The following is a 12,850-nucleotide window of genomic DNA, read 5'->3' as shown; positions in this document are numbered from 1 at the left end:
TAAGAGAAATCTCCCGGTTCTTTCAAATCCCTCTGTACTCGCACAAAAATAAGATTAGTGGTGTGAAAACAAAAACCTCTCTGCATTAAAATCCCCTTTTTCACAAACATATAATCCTTTATATTTAAGCCTAATATTTGATGAAATTAGGCTGAAAAACAGGTCTTGAAGTGATTTTCATAATTACGTGAATGGTTACAATACAGTATTCTGTGTTCCATATTTCATTTCATATTGCCAACAATTCAACCAATAATGGTTAACTGGACTGAGATAGATAGAGAGAGATCAATAGAGAGGATCTCTCTTTGTCTGTTTTTTCCCATCTCACACACACTCAGCCTGGGTTTATTGAAAGTAACAGGTCAACGTGACCCAGCTCTGCTCATGGGATGTTGACATACATCATTCATGTGGCAACCCTTCTAAAAACCTACATTGATACCATTGGTTGTATAAATCTTAAATCAATGCGGCCCTGACCGCTTGTAAAGCTGCATCCTCGGCTCAGTCCCAGCCTTCAGAGCTGCCCTCGGAGCATCACAGCGCGGCGTGTTTTTGAAAAGCCGGCAGAGCGAGACACACCAATCCATCGCTTCCCCATGGGCTGTGAGGGAAGGCGCACAGCATTTGTAGTGCTGCTGAATCTGTGATGCAGACAACAGAGCACCATGGAGAGAGAAGGATACAAAAAAACAACAACAGTGGAAACACTAAAATGAAAATTCCTGTTTTGGTGTAAACAAATAATTGGGGGTTACACTTTTTACTCAAGCCTCACTCATATCGACAATGGATCAAATGATACACATTATTTCTAGTTGACACTGTTGCACGACAATCTCTGTGAAAGCAGGGATATTTTTGAAGAGGTAATTTCCACCAAATCAAACTCATAACTTGTGTTGATTTCTTCCAAGCTTGAAAAGCAAAATACGCAAAGCGAGAGGGAATGTGTGACAGGAATAGAGAATTATCATTCAAAGGGGGAAAAAACAAATAGAATACACAACAGCAGTAATACTGTGTTGTATATAAAAGTGAAGTGGGAGCATAGAGGATTGAGGCTGGGACACACTGGAAGTGTGTGCAGTGTGTTACAGCTGTGTTGCTGATCACACTGGGAGCATTCTCTGCTGCTGAGCTGCTGCTGCTGCTTAACTCAGGGTTTGCATCTGAAAATCATCATAAACTCAGTATGAAGCTGCTCATTCATCGGCCCTGCAAATATTTCACAATTATGCCTTGTTGGATTCACAGACTTGAAACACTGGAGTGTGGGATGTGGTGTGTGACAGAGAATATAGGCATGTTAACCGTGGGGAAAGATAATTTTCACTTTGTAAACAAAGCAGTTTATTCATTTTGCAGAGCATCTAACACTGGGAAAAAAATGAAATGCCACAATTTACAGCAAACATACGAAAGGAGAAATGGAAAAAAAATACTATAAACACAGTTCTGTATGCGCCTTAGCTTTGAAGTTATATAAAACCGAGTTTATTAGTAATCTGTTTTCTTATTTTGTTGTGTTTTAAGTTCTTCAAAAAACCATTTAGAATGAAACGTAAGTGCTGCTGAGGAGGTTAGGGTTAGAACTTGGGTGGTAGTTGCTAAGCAGCTGGTTGCTTTTGCTAAAACGCTAAGAAGCTTGCTGCCAGCTGGTTGCTAAGCTAATAATATTGCTAGTTGCTAGAAGCTAGCTAACTATGTTGAGATACACTCACAAAACTAGGTGTTGGTTGCTAAGAAACTACAGTTGCTAGCTGGTAGTTTCTCAACTAAAAAGTTGCCAACAATTTTGAGATTTATGCTATACTAACAACACTACCTATGCTAGCGAAAAACATGAGTCTGACCATACTTGTTCATGAGAGTTTGAAGATTTGGTGGGCTGGTAATGTTATGAAATGTTATGAATCATTAAACCTATTCATAACATGCCTTGGTATTTTTGATGTAACCAATTTAACCCTACATTTAACATTTGTTAGGGTAATGGTTCATATTCACATAGTATCAAGCACATGTGCGGCACGTTTGTGGTTCATTCTCTGTTACTTCACTTCCAAGACAGCTTACTTTTTACAAAAGTAAGTTGGCAAATGAAGTGCTGATTTAACAAGCATTCGTGAAACTAGAAAAAAAGTTGGCAGCAGAAATTTAGGACTGAGCGGAATAGATAATTCATTTGCAAAGTAAGCCTGCTAAAGCTTCTGTCAATGTGTTCAAATGTCTCACACAGGCTAATCAAACTCGAATTGGGAAGCAGAAGGCCCCAAAATCTTGTCGCTCGCTTACATCCAGAATCTGTTCATAGAGATTAATGAAACTAAGAAGCCTTTGTTGTGCTCTGTCGTAATTTTATCCTTCTTTCCTCTGTCATGTTTCGTGCCTCTCAGGCAGGCAGCACACAGGAACAGTCACTCAGACTTGATATGGCATGGCATCAGATAATTTCCGCTCTGCATCAGGATTTTAGCAAGAAGGCCAGTGTCTTATAAAGGCAGGCGGCATGCTTTTAATAAATCAGACTTTCACAGGGGCTGAAATGTTACATGCTGCCCGGCTGATTTATTGTCCCTTTGCAAATGTGGAGGGCATCAAAGTGGCCTCTTACTGAAAGAAAATGAACCATGGACTTTTAGCCCCAATTTAATTTCCTATACACACAACCTTGAATGAAAGGGGAAAAAAAAAGAGAAACACAAAATGCAAAGGCAGCTTTGGCTGTTTCAGTGCCAATTTTACCTTTCACTTTATCAGCGTTCAAGACACTGTCACTCATGGTATTTTTCCTTCATGTCACTCACTGCTGGAAAATGAAAGGACTCTTTATTATTGCCATGCCAGTTTAAATCACATATGTGGGTATTAACATTGTCAACCTTACTCATATTTTTTGACATGGAATGGTATTTTGCTAGTGCTCCAATTTTAAACTAAGATGTCACTACTAATAATAATTTAGGTCAAGAAACTCTGAACCTAAAACCTTCATAATTATCATCACAATTCCCCAGGTAGTATTAACTGAATATCATACTGTTTTTATACCAAACAACTAAGCTATCATTTCTCCTCCGTTCTAGCGTGCATTTCTAATTTTCATAGCGTTTGGAGATACACGGTGAATTGCTAGCTCTCGTTTCACCGCCACTGCATGAATTAGTCACATCTGAACAGGCGCAAAAATGAGTTTGGGATTTGTGCAATGAAACTTTGGGATTGAAAATCACTCAAACAGTAAAACATTTGTGAATCAGAATATTAACATGTACGCCTACATGCAGAGAAACCAGCCCAATATGTTTTTACAGCATATAGATGGACATCATAGTGAGCAACGGTAAAGGAGATGAAATAGAAATGTGAAAGAGTAAATTGCGAAATAAATGGGGAATATTGTGGGATACATCATCTTGAACAATCACTTGATTTGCATGTTGGAAAAACATTTCTTTTTGTTCATGTATGTCACAAAAAAGAAGAGATTACACATTTTCATGGTGCAAGAAAACAGGTTGTGACTTTTCATAACCCTGCACTAACCTTTGCAGTAACCCATGCATAAGAGGATTTGTTGCATGAAAACTGTCAATTTCCCTAATATATATACTGCGTCTTTATCACAGCTGATCAATGGCCCTTTTGGCTATACTTTCCCTCTATTATATTCAAAGAAAGAAACTTCCTATTGCTATCTTGTTGCTGTCAGATGTTCTTGATCTTTCCGCCTTCCTGCGTCCTAATGCCTCTTATCCAGAGACTAAGTGACAGATTGATAGCTCGGCTCTAATACCATGCGTGTTCTGTCAAGCCAAGGAAGGCCACGTCTTCTCTCTTCCACCGAGAACTGGCATGACAGGAGTGTAAGTCATAAGGAGCACTGGAGCCATTATAACATCATCCTCATCCGTTAGTAAGTGGATTATGGGCCTGGAGCGCTGGCATGCTTTGATATGTGGTTTGGTTTTATTGGCTCGATAAGAGGACACAGTCCACTTAGTCCTCACTTTGACTCCAAGTAATGCCTAGCATTAAACATCTTTTTTTTCACTATCTTCAATATGAGTCTGTCTATGCATGGGCACTAATGCAGGATGATGGCTTTGAATTACATTTGTCACTGAGGTAGATTTGATTGTGAACCATTTGAAGCACTTGACATTTAACATATTCCAGTTTACTCGGCACCGAATAGACAGTGGAGGCACTTAACATTACACCTAAACTTATAAAAGACACACTTTTCAAACTAACACATTCCCATAACTGTGCTCTTAATTAGGGCAAATTAACCTCTCTTACAATGAAATGACTGTACATTAGACACTTCAGTATAAGTCACAATTAGTTTTATTTGCACACACACACCAGTTAGTGACAGTGAGATTGACCTCTGCATTTAACCCATCCTTATTATACACCAGCATTTACCTGCCACCGAGGAGCAATGGTGGTCGGTACCTTGCTCAGTGGTACCCCGCGATTTGAGCTGAGTCACAAGTCCATTGCCATTCTACTCATCCATGGGCTGCCATGTGAGAATATTTAAGGATACAAAAAGGCATCTTTAATACATATTTACACACTTCTACAGACTATGTTGCCCTGTTATCACAGTTTAAATATCCATCACAAACACATAGCAACGTTCACAACCAGGCAAATAAACCAAGGTGCAGACTAAAGTGGCAGTAGTTGACTTTTGCAGACTCAAGAGATACACTCATGGCAAATATTGATGGTGTAATATGTAAAAATATGGCATGCTAAACAGATCTACTCGCCAGTTTGATCTACTAGCGTATGACTCCTTGCCTACTACAGTATCATTGGCAAGATTTTGGTTCCACTCTTGCCGTTCCGACAACCGTGGGTGCCTTCAGATTTTAGGCTGATTTGAACAGATTATCTGGCCAAATTATTCTGTTACGTTAACAGACACAATTTTAACTTCATCAGACGCATCAGCGTCTTCAGGATTTCAAATCATAAGCATTAACCAATGAGAGCGATTTGACCGGGAAACGGATGTTGCATACTTTTGTTTAGAAACTTAAACTTGACGACACCAACTGGAATGCAGATAAGAGTCCATCCATGATCACCTACTGCATGTCCTTCTCACAATATCCATATTTTCACTGCTGAAAAAGAAGTGACTTGTTAGTGGAGCTTTATAACTTACAAAGCAGCAAAGTCTTTACATTACGATTACAAAACACACTAAAAACAAACACTGTAGGATCTTATTAGACCTTATTACATAACCCAGCACCATCTTCTCAGCCATGACTTCATCCACAGTTTTTTTTGCGTTCCTCAGCACAAAACATCACGCACACACACAACAGCTAATAACTGTTTCTGTGAGATCCTAAATCCCTGGAATCTCCTCCCATAAAATATTTTGATTAAATGCCAAGTGTGTGTGTGGTCCTGCATCGTCTGTGCTTTCTCGTTTACAAAGTTGTGCTTGTGGTCCCTCACGTACGCAGCCCTGGAAGTGACATAGACAAAAAAAAATTGCTCATGCTTTACTAAAGCTCACATGTGAGATAATAAGTTGCGCGCACGAGATACTAAAGTCTGTTTTGATTCAACGAGTGTTTGGACCCAGAAATCTGAAAGGGTGTTATGTCAGATAATAGCCGGATATACAACTGTTGCCTGTTTCAGCTAACACAGGATGTTTACAGTTGACCACAAGTGAACAATTGTATTGTCAGAAGTTGTGATATAATATTTTGGACAATAAATGCGTAGATCCTTTCGGAGTTACGCTAGCTTAAATGACAGTTGTTTCCACTATAGGGCCACCTGCGATTTAGTAAAGCACACGTGTGACTTATTATCTCGCGCGTACGAGTTATAAAGGAATCCAAATTCCATCTATGTCACCTCCAGGGCTCCGTACTCACATTTTTAAAATCAAGTCAAATTTGAAAATCCTCTAGTGTGGGTCAGGCTTAATGTGAATGCATATTAACTGACGTAAACAGTAGGATAATGGCAGAATTGTGAAGTCATGATCATCACAAGCAATTTATTTATTTATGATTCATTAATGGTTGTTTGGCTCTATAAAATGTCAGAGAACAGTGACAAATGTTAATAATCTGCGTTTCCCCCAACGTCAAAAAAAAAACAACGTCCTCAAACCTTTTTATCAACAAAAGAGGTTATTTTCACAAATGCAAACTTCTACAGCTCATTTAGTCATTTAATGTTTTCCTAATGCAAGAAAGAAAGAAAAAAGATTAGTGCAGATTTAATTAGCAAATATGTCATTAAACCTCAACATTTAACTTCATCGTGAAGTTCGGTGTCAGTGTTCCAAGGCTCCCGCCCCACACACTGCAGACTTCATTAAGGTGCCGAAAATGTGAAAATGGAGTCATTAGAAAGCAAATAACCGTGGCCTCCTTTTGTGACCACTGTGCATGAATATTTCTTGCATAAGTGCTTCATATCATTCCTCTTTTGTCCTTGACTATGCAGATGAGGCAAACAACCTATGCAAATGGAAGTCTTACTTTTGCCAGTTTAAACAGATACGAGCCACTGGAAAAGCCTTCATTCAGCATCGGAAGACTCTTAGCATAATTTCATTTAAATCTTTAAAAATGTAAATAATGTTAAATCCGTTTTACTTTCATCCCATTTTGCTTATCTTTCCCTGACCCTTCTGGTTTTTCCTGAGTAGGCACAATTTAATTATAAGTCATTTTCATTTTGTTTTAAGAAGAAAGAAAGAACTTTTATTTCAAACCAGACATGAAGGTTTTGGATCATTTTCACCAGGTAGTTTTTGCTTTAATTTAAAAAGGTTTTGGCTAAAAATTGCATTCACCCTTTTATTTATTGAGAGATTTTAAATTTTTATGTATTTAAAACCTTCTCTCGTGGTGGTAAATTACCGCTGACATGCTCTCTCTCTCTCCATTTATGCAGTCACCTTGACATTTTCCGTTGCTCTCTCCGTCGTCTCTCAAATTGCACGGGGAAATATCTGATTTTGATTTCTCGTCTCAGCTGGCGAAGCATCAGATTAGGAAACTCAACATGCCACGTTACGTGTTTGAGTCCAAATTAGAGTCAAGTCTGCATGGTTATTTCATCTTCCCCCCATCGTGTCCTTTGAATTGTCACTCTCTCCACGTGCCTCGCAAACGCAAATCATAAAATTAGATAAGGAATATGTCAAATCCAAGTTTCCGCAAAACTGCTTTCGCCTGTGTGATAAGCAGCTGACAATCATTGACTGTCTCCTGTGTTTTCCCACAGCCTTGCCTTCACTTTGATCCACATTCTCCTCCTTGGACAGATCCTCTCTGACTCCGCTCTGGTCTCCTCTGCTGAGTCTTTGACTCGCTGTCTCCTCTTTCTCTCTCAGAATTCCGTCTGATCCTGTCTCTGTCCCCCTGCTAACTTGTCCTTGGGGCAGAGACTCGGTGCCCTTCATCCGTCTAATCTTGTGCACACGCCCAGTTCTCGGCACCCGTGAGTGATGGTGCTGCTGGTGATGGTGATGATGTGGATGCAGATCCCGCGTCACCTCAACCTCCATAACTCACATGTCATTGAAATCAGAAAAACAATGGGTAAAATAAAAAGTGGTCATGGGAGGGAGTCATCGAGGATTACACCCCTATTTGTAGCTTTTTAATTCTGAAGTGTTGGTAACTTTTTGTTTCCGCATGTGTATGTCATTGGTGGCCAAGTACATTTTCATCCTCGAGTTCCAAATCGTGGATAATTTTATTCTTTGGGACTCAAATATGTGTTTAAATGAAACCACCTCGGCAATTTATAGTCAAAAATGCATCTTGTGTATGAGTCAGTGGAAGGAATAAGAAAGAGCCACCAAGGAGCTGCTGGAAGGGTTTCCATAACAGTAAACACCACCCACCTCAGCCACCTACACCAGTAATAAATGGACCATGGAGGAGAGCAGCAACTAATGATTATTTTCATAATAGAGAAATCGTTTAGTCCATAAAATGCTGAAAATGTTGATCAGTGTTTGTCAAACCTGGAAAATTATGTTGTTCTCGAAATGTCTTGTTTTGTCCATAAACCAAAATGATTCAGTTTTTAATGACGTCTTTGTTGTTTAGAGCAAAGAAACCAGAGAGATATTCAATCAGAAATCTTGTTTTTTATCTGTGACTGATAAATCCTTGAGCTTTTCTTGTTTTTATGGCACTGCAGGTCCAGTAAACACAGACCAATCAACCAATCGGATCACTGAGCTCCGCAGAGAGACGTTTTATGGCCTGTGGGGCCAGCCGCGTGCCCATGTCAGTCAGTAGCAGACTGGAAGAGACAGAATGTAAATGGTCAAAAGGGCAGACTCTGCAGCCACAGATGCCCTCGCTTGTTACAGTAGAGATGGACGGAGAGAGAGAGAGAGATAAAAAACAACCACCAGATGATGGCCAGAGAGCTAGAGATAGTCCCGCAGTGCCTGCACGAGCCTCTGACAGCACCGGGTAGCTTCTGTCAGCGACTCCAGCTGCTCCACCCGCAGTGTTCAAAGAAGTGATAGCACAAGTCTTCTCTTCCTGCAGCTGTCAGACTGTACACCATGCACTGTCCACACTAACCCACCAGACACTCCACTGACACCAGTGGACAGTAACTGTGGGGATTTGTGTGTGAAAACACTTGTATTTGATGTACTAGGCAATATCTTGCCTTTTTATTGGATAAATAAATGTATGCAAGGAAATATGCTAATTGTCAATTGGAAGCATACAAATTATGTTAGGATTGAGCTTATGTGAAAACCGTAGTTGCACAAAAAACAATTCCGTAATGCATGCGTTACTCCCAGGTCTGAACGTGTTAGTCATTACTGTGAGATTTAAAAGCCTCGAGTGTAGATGCTTTCATGAACTAGCAGCCTCTTGACACGAGTGTGCTGTTTATGATGTTATCTAACACTCTGCAAGGAAGCTATTAGGTGTTAAAATTGCAAATGTGTGTACTTAAAAAACATTTAGGCCATGCTTCGATGGTTAATCGTCGTCCTCAATACTTTTAGCGAGGACACAGTTTGCTTAAAGAGAAGTGATCACGAAGGAGAAGTAGTTGGTTGTAGCTTTTGACCCTTTCATACATTTCCAATGGCCTTAAATTGCCTGACGATAATCAACAGCTATGTTTCTCTGCTTAAGTTTGGAGGTGAAACAGCCTCATAGTCACGTAAGAGCTGCTGTTATTTCAAAGCACTGTAGGTGTTATTCTCCAAACTGCATTGGAAATGTTTTTCAAATTGCACTGTTGGCATCGCGACTGTGACTTTGATTTATATTCGACTTGGCAAGAGCCTCTGACTCTGTTCTCGCCTTTGAAGCCCTCTGATTTGTTTCTCTCCTCTCCTTTTTTCCCCCCCTCCCTCCCTCTCTCTCTCTCTCTCCTGTCTCGTCTCCGTCCAACTGCCACCCTCCGTCCCTCAGGGTGGGATGATCGCCCTTCTGTTGTCCATCCTGTGTCTGGTTCTGATCCTCTACACCCGCAGGCGCTGGTGCAAACGCCGCCGCATCCCTCAGCCCCAAAAGAGCGCCAGCGCTGAGGCGGCTAATGAGATCCACTACATCCCCTCGGTGCTGATGGGAGGCCAGGCGAGGGAGAGCTTGAGGAACTCGCGGGGTCAAGGGCCAAACTCCAGCGGAACGCTCAGCATCCGGGAGACGCCGATTCTGGATGGGTACAAGCAGGGTTTTGGGTGAATGACTGTCCTCTCACTTGGCTAAACTCTGTAATCAAGCACATGAAGTACCTGAAAATCACAATTGCATGGATACTTTAACTATAGTTTACTAATACTAAGGACCAGGTCATACTAGAGAGAAAGAATATGTACACAATCGCACATCCCATTCCCATAATTTGTGCGTCCTTATATTCCCTGAGCACCGAGTTGTACATGTGTGGCGTCCGTGGACCTCTTTGTATTACCATAGGTTTCTATGGTTACCGTCGACTTGTACGTTTTCAATTACTTGCCATCAATTGTGTGGAAATCAGTACTACTGTCAAAGTTGCTAATTGTTGCTCCGCAAATATCCAAAAGACTTACGCAACGTTTTCAGTTCATGTTTCAAGTGAAAGGATTCGACTGTCTCCATGGTAACTGCAAATTAGCTTTCAGCCAGAGCTTTTATTTACATTGTATCATCCCGATCGATCGTGTATTTGTTTTCGATAGACGCACACACACATTCGTGTAACTTTTACTTTGGATGAATCAGGTGAAATTGCTTCTCTAAGAACTGAGAGGACAATAAAGCAGAAGAAAAAAAAAGGAGGTTGTCAATATGTTTATGAACTGGAGATATGAATAGAAATTTGTGAGCTGCCGCTGCCGTTTTACCTGTGGTTAGGATAATTCATAATTGACAAATCTAGTTTAGCAAAAGTAACAGCTCAGGTGGTGGGTGGGCTATTAATATGTGCCCACAGTATCAGGAGATGTCAGAGCGGAACCATTCATCACATATTTTTTGGTTCAGTCACATTATATACCAAACGAAAAAATGGAAATGGTTTTTATTTATAAAGCAATTTTCATACATAGATAAGCAACTCATCCATATAGTATGAGGCAAAAACTGTTATTTGAGACATTTTAAAGCAGCGTATTAAACAGAAACACGATCAGACATTAAAGGAAAATGTCTCAAGAGGCTTATATCTAATCAAAATACATAATTTATGTTGCTTGTTTTGTGTCCATTTTAATCATATCATGTTCATATCACCAACAACAGTAGAGAAAAATCACATATAGCACCTTTTAAGTTTACAAACTCCTTACCTTATCAGTACTTAATGAAAAAAATGTTTTGTGTGCTTCATATTACATTATTATTTCTATTTTTTCATTTGGATACAGTAAGGCAAGATGACATAAGGCTATTTCACGTCTACCCCGTCCACAGGTACGAGTACGACATCACCGACCTGCGCCACCATCTGCAGCGGGAGTGCATGAACGGCGGCGAGGAGTTTGCCAGTCAAGTCACTCGCACGCTGGACTCCCTCCAAGGCTGTAATGACAAGAATAACATGGACCTCACGCCTGGTGAGTGGACAAATGCACCCACAGTTCAGGTCAGAAGACAAGAAGAAGAAGAGTCCCACAAATACTTCCATGAGGCAAACTCTGTTGATCCTGTCATCTCAGCGACACACGATGCCTTCATTGGTAAAAATGTTAAAGGTCCCTTTATCTGGGTCCAGGTCGCACGGGGCAGCAGCCTTAGCTAGGAAGCCTAGACCGCCCTCTCTCTAACCAGCTCCTCCAGGGGGTCCCAAGGCGTTCCGAGGCCTCCTTCCAGAAGGACATGCCCGAAACACTTCCCCAGGGAGGTTTCTGGGATCAGCTTCAGCTGGTTCTCCTCAACGTGGAGGAGCAGCGGTTCTACTCTGAGCCCCTCCTGGACTCATTTCGGCCGACTCTATTTCACAATCTAGTTCTTTGGGTCATAACCCTAAACTCATGACCATAGGTGAAGGTTGGAACATAGATCGTCGTGAAACTACTGTCCATCCATCCAACTTCCACAGCTTTATCTTCCACATGAGGCCCGCGGGGGGGCGCTGGTGCCAATCTCAGCTGACGTGAAATTTAAATTAGAACTAGCCTGTCCGTTTTACAATGATCTAATTTACGATATCGCTCCTTTCTCTGCAGCCATATCATTTTTAATAAAAACAAAGTAATAAGACAATATGTGTGAAAGGTTTCTATTGTTAGCTCTGGGGGAGGAGGATGTGAGGTCAAAATATTGTCCAAACAAACACAGAACAGTGTAATTATAGTGACACAATTGCAGTAATGGAAATCATCAGCAGGGAACTGAATGTGACTAATTGGATTTTTAATGGAATATCTTAACATGCTTTATTTTCTCTCACATAGGTGGGAAGCAATCACCTAATTTAATATAGATGTAGTGAGAGAGGAATTAATTCTTTAAGGTACAGATGGAACAAACAAGATCTCCGCTTGTTACAATATGACACAACTGGAGTTTTTCTCTCAGAGAGTTTGTTCACCACACTGGAAATGATCAAACGATTTACATCCAACAGCCAAGAATATGTTTGAGGGGAATATATTTTTCACAATCAATGCACTTTGGAGTCGAACACCAACCTCAGGGGAATTGCTCCTTGAAGTGGAGTGTTTTTAATGCAGGTAAAGTCTCTGAATTTCAATTAGCGGCAGATTGTATGCCGCGGTTCATCAATAGATTAGTTCTGGTGACAGCGTTGTTACACAGTGTTCTTATAAAACCCAAACAACTCCAACCCCCCCCAGATGAGATGGAGGCAGAGAAAACCCTGTGTGTTGTGCATTTAAGATGCTTAATGAGACGGACCAGACAAAAACAATGCTGCTAGTAGAGCACGCATGGAATATTAAATAACTGTAGCGGTCACCTGGAAAATGGATGTGGAATTTGGACAAAATAACGGAGATGTTTAAGGGGGAAACAGTGTAGCAGTGTTATAGTGCAGCCTCTAGTTCAGCTTTCCGTGGAACTTCTGTGCAACGTAACACTTTTCTTTTTCTGTCTCATTGTTGGACGTGTTCGCAGCAGGAGTTAAGACTGAAAACATTCACAATACCTGACCTAATTTCTCTCCATGGAAGGGAGCGCCCCCTTCTAACAAAGCCTATTTAACTTCCATAGTGTCATAATATAGCAGAGAGTTTGTCCATTTAAAGGTACAGTGTGTACAGTTTAGCAACATATAGCTACAATAGCAACACATGATGTCCCAAAATGGCCAGTTCCTGATATATTGACATATTGAAGGGTTATTG

At 40.7% G+C, this 12,850-nt stretch overlaps 1 protein-coding gene across 6 annotated transcripts in view; it reads left to right on the top strand.

Moving 5' to 3' along the window:
* The window catches only part of astn1 (astrotactin 1), a 371,669-nt gene that overhangs the window by 77,649 nt on the left and 281,170 nt on the right, over positions 1–12,850 (top strand). For 4 of the 6 annotated variants that reach the window (XM_044033638.1, XM_044033629.1, XM_044033619.1 and 1 more), the window contains exons 3-4: positions 9,471–9,739; positions 10,956–11,098. In XM_044033638.1, the coding sequence (XP_043889573.1) occupies positions 9,471–9,739; positions 10,956–11,098 (412 nt within the window). The remainder of the gene's footprint in view (positions 1–9,470; positions 9,740–10,955; positions 11,099–12,850) is intronic. The other 2 variants (XM_044033647.1, XM_044033610.1) reach the window with 1 other exon arrangement.

This window comes from Solea senegalensis, linkage group LG1, assembly GCF_019176455.1.
Source record: "Solea senegalensis isolate Sse05_10M linkage group LG1, IFAPA_SoseM_1, whole genome shotgun sequence".
Taxonomy (NCBI): Eukaryota; Metazoa; Chordata; class Actinopteri; order Pleuronectiformes; family Soleidae; genus Solea; species Solea senegalensis.
This window is presented reverse-complemented; position numbering and strand designations above follow the sequence as displayed.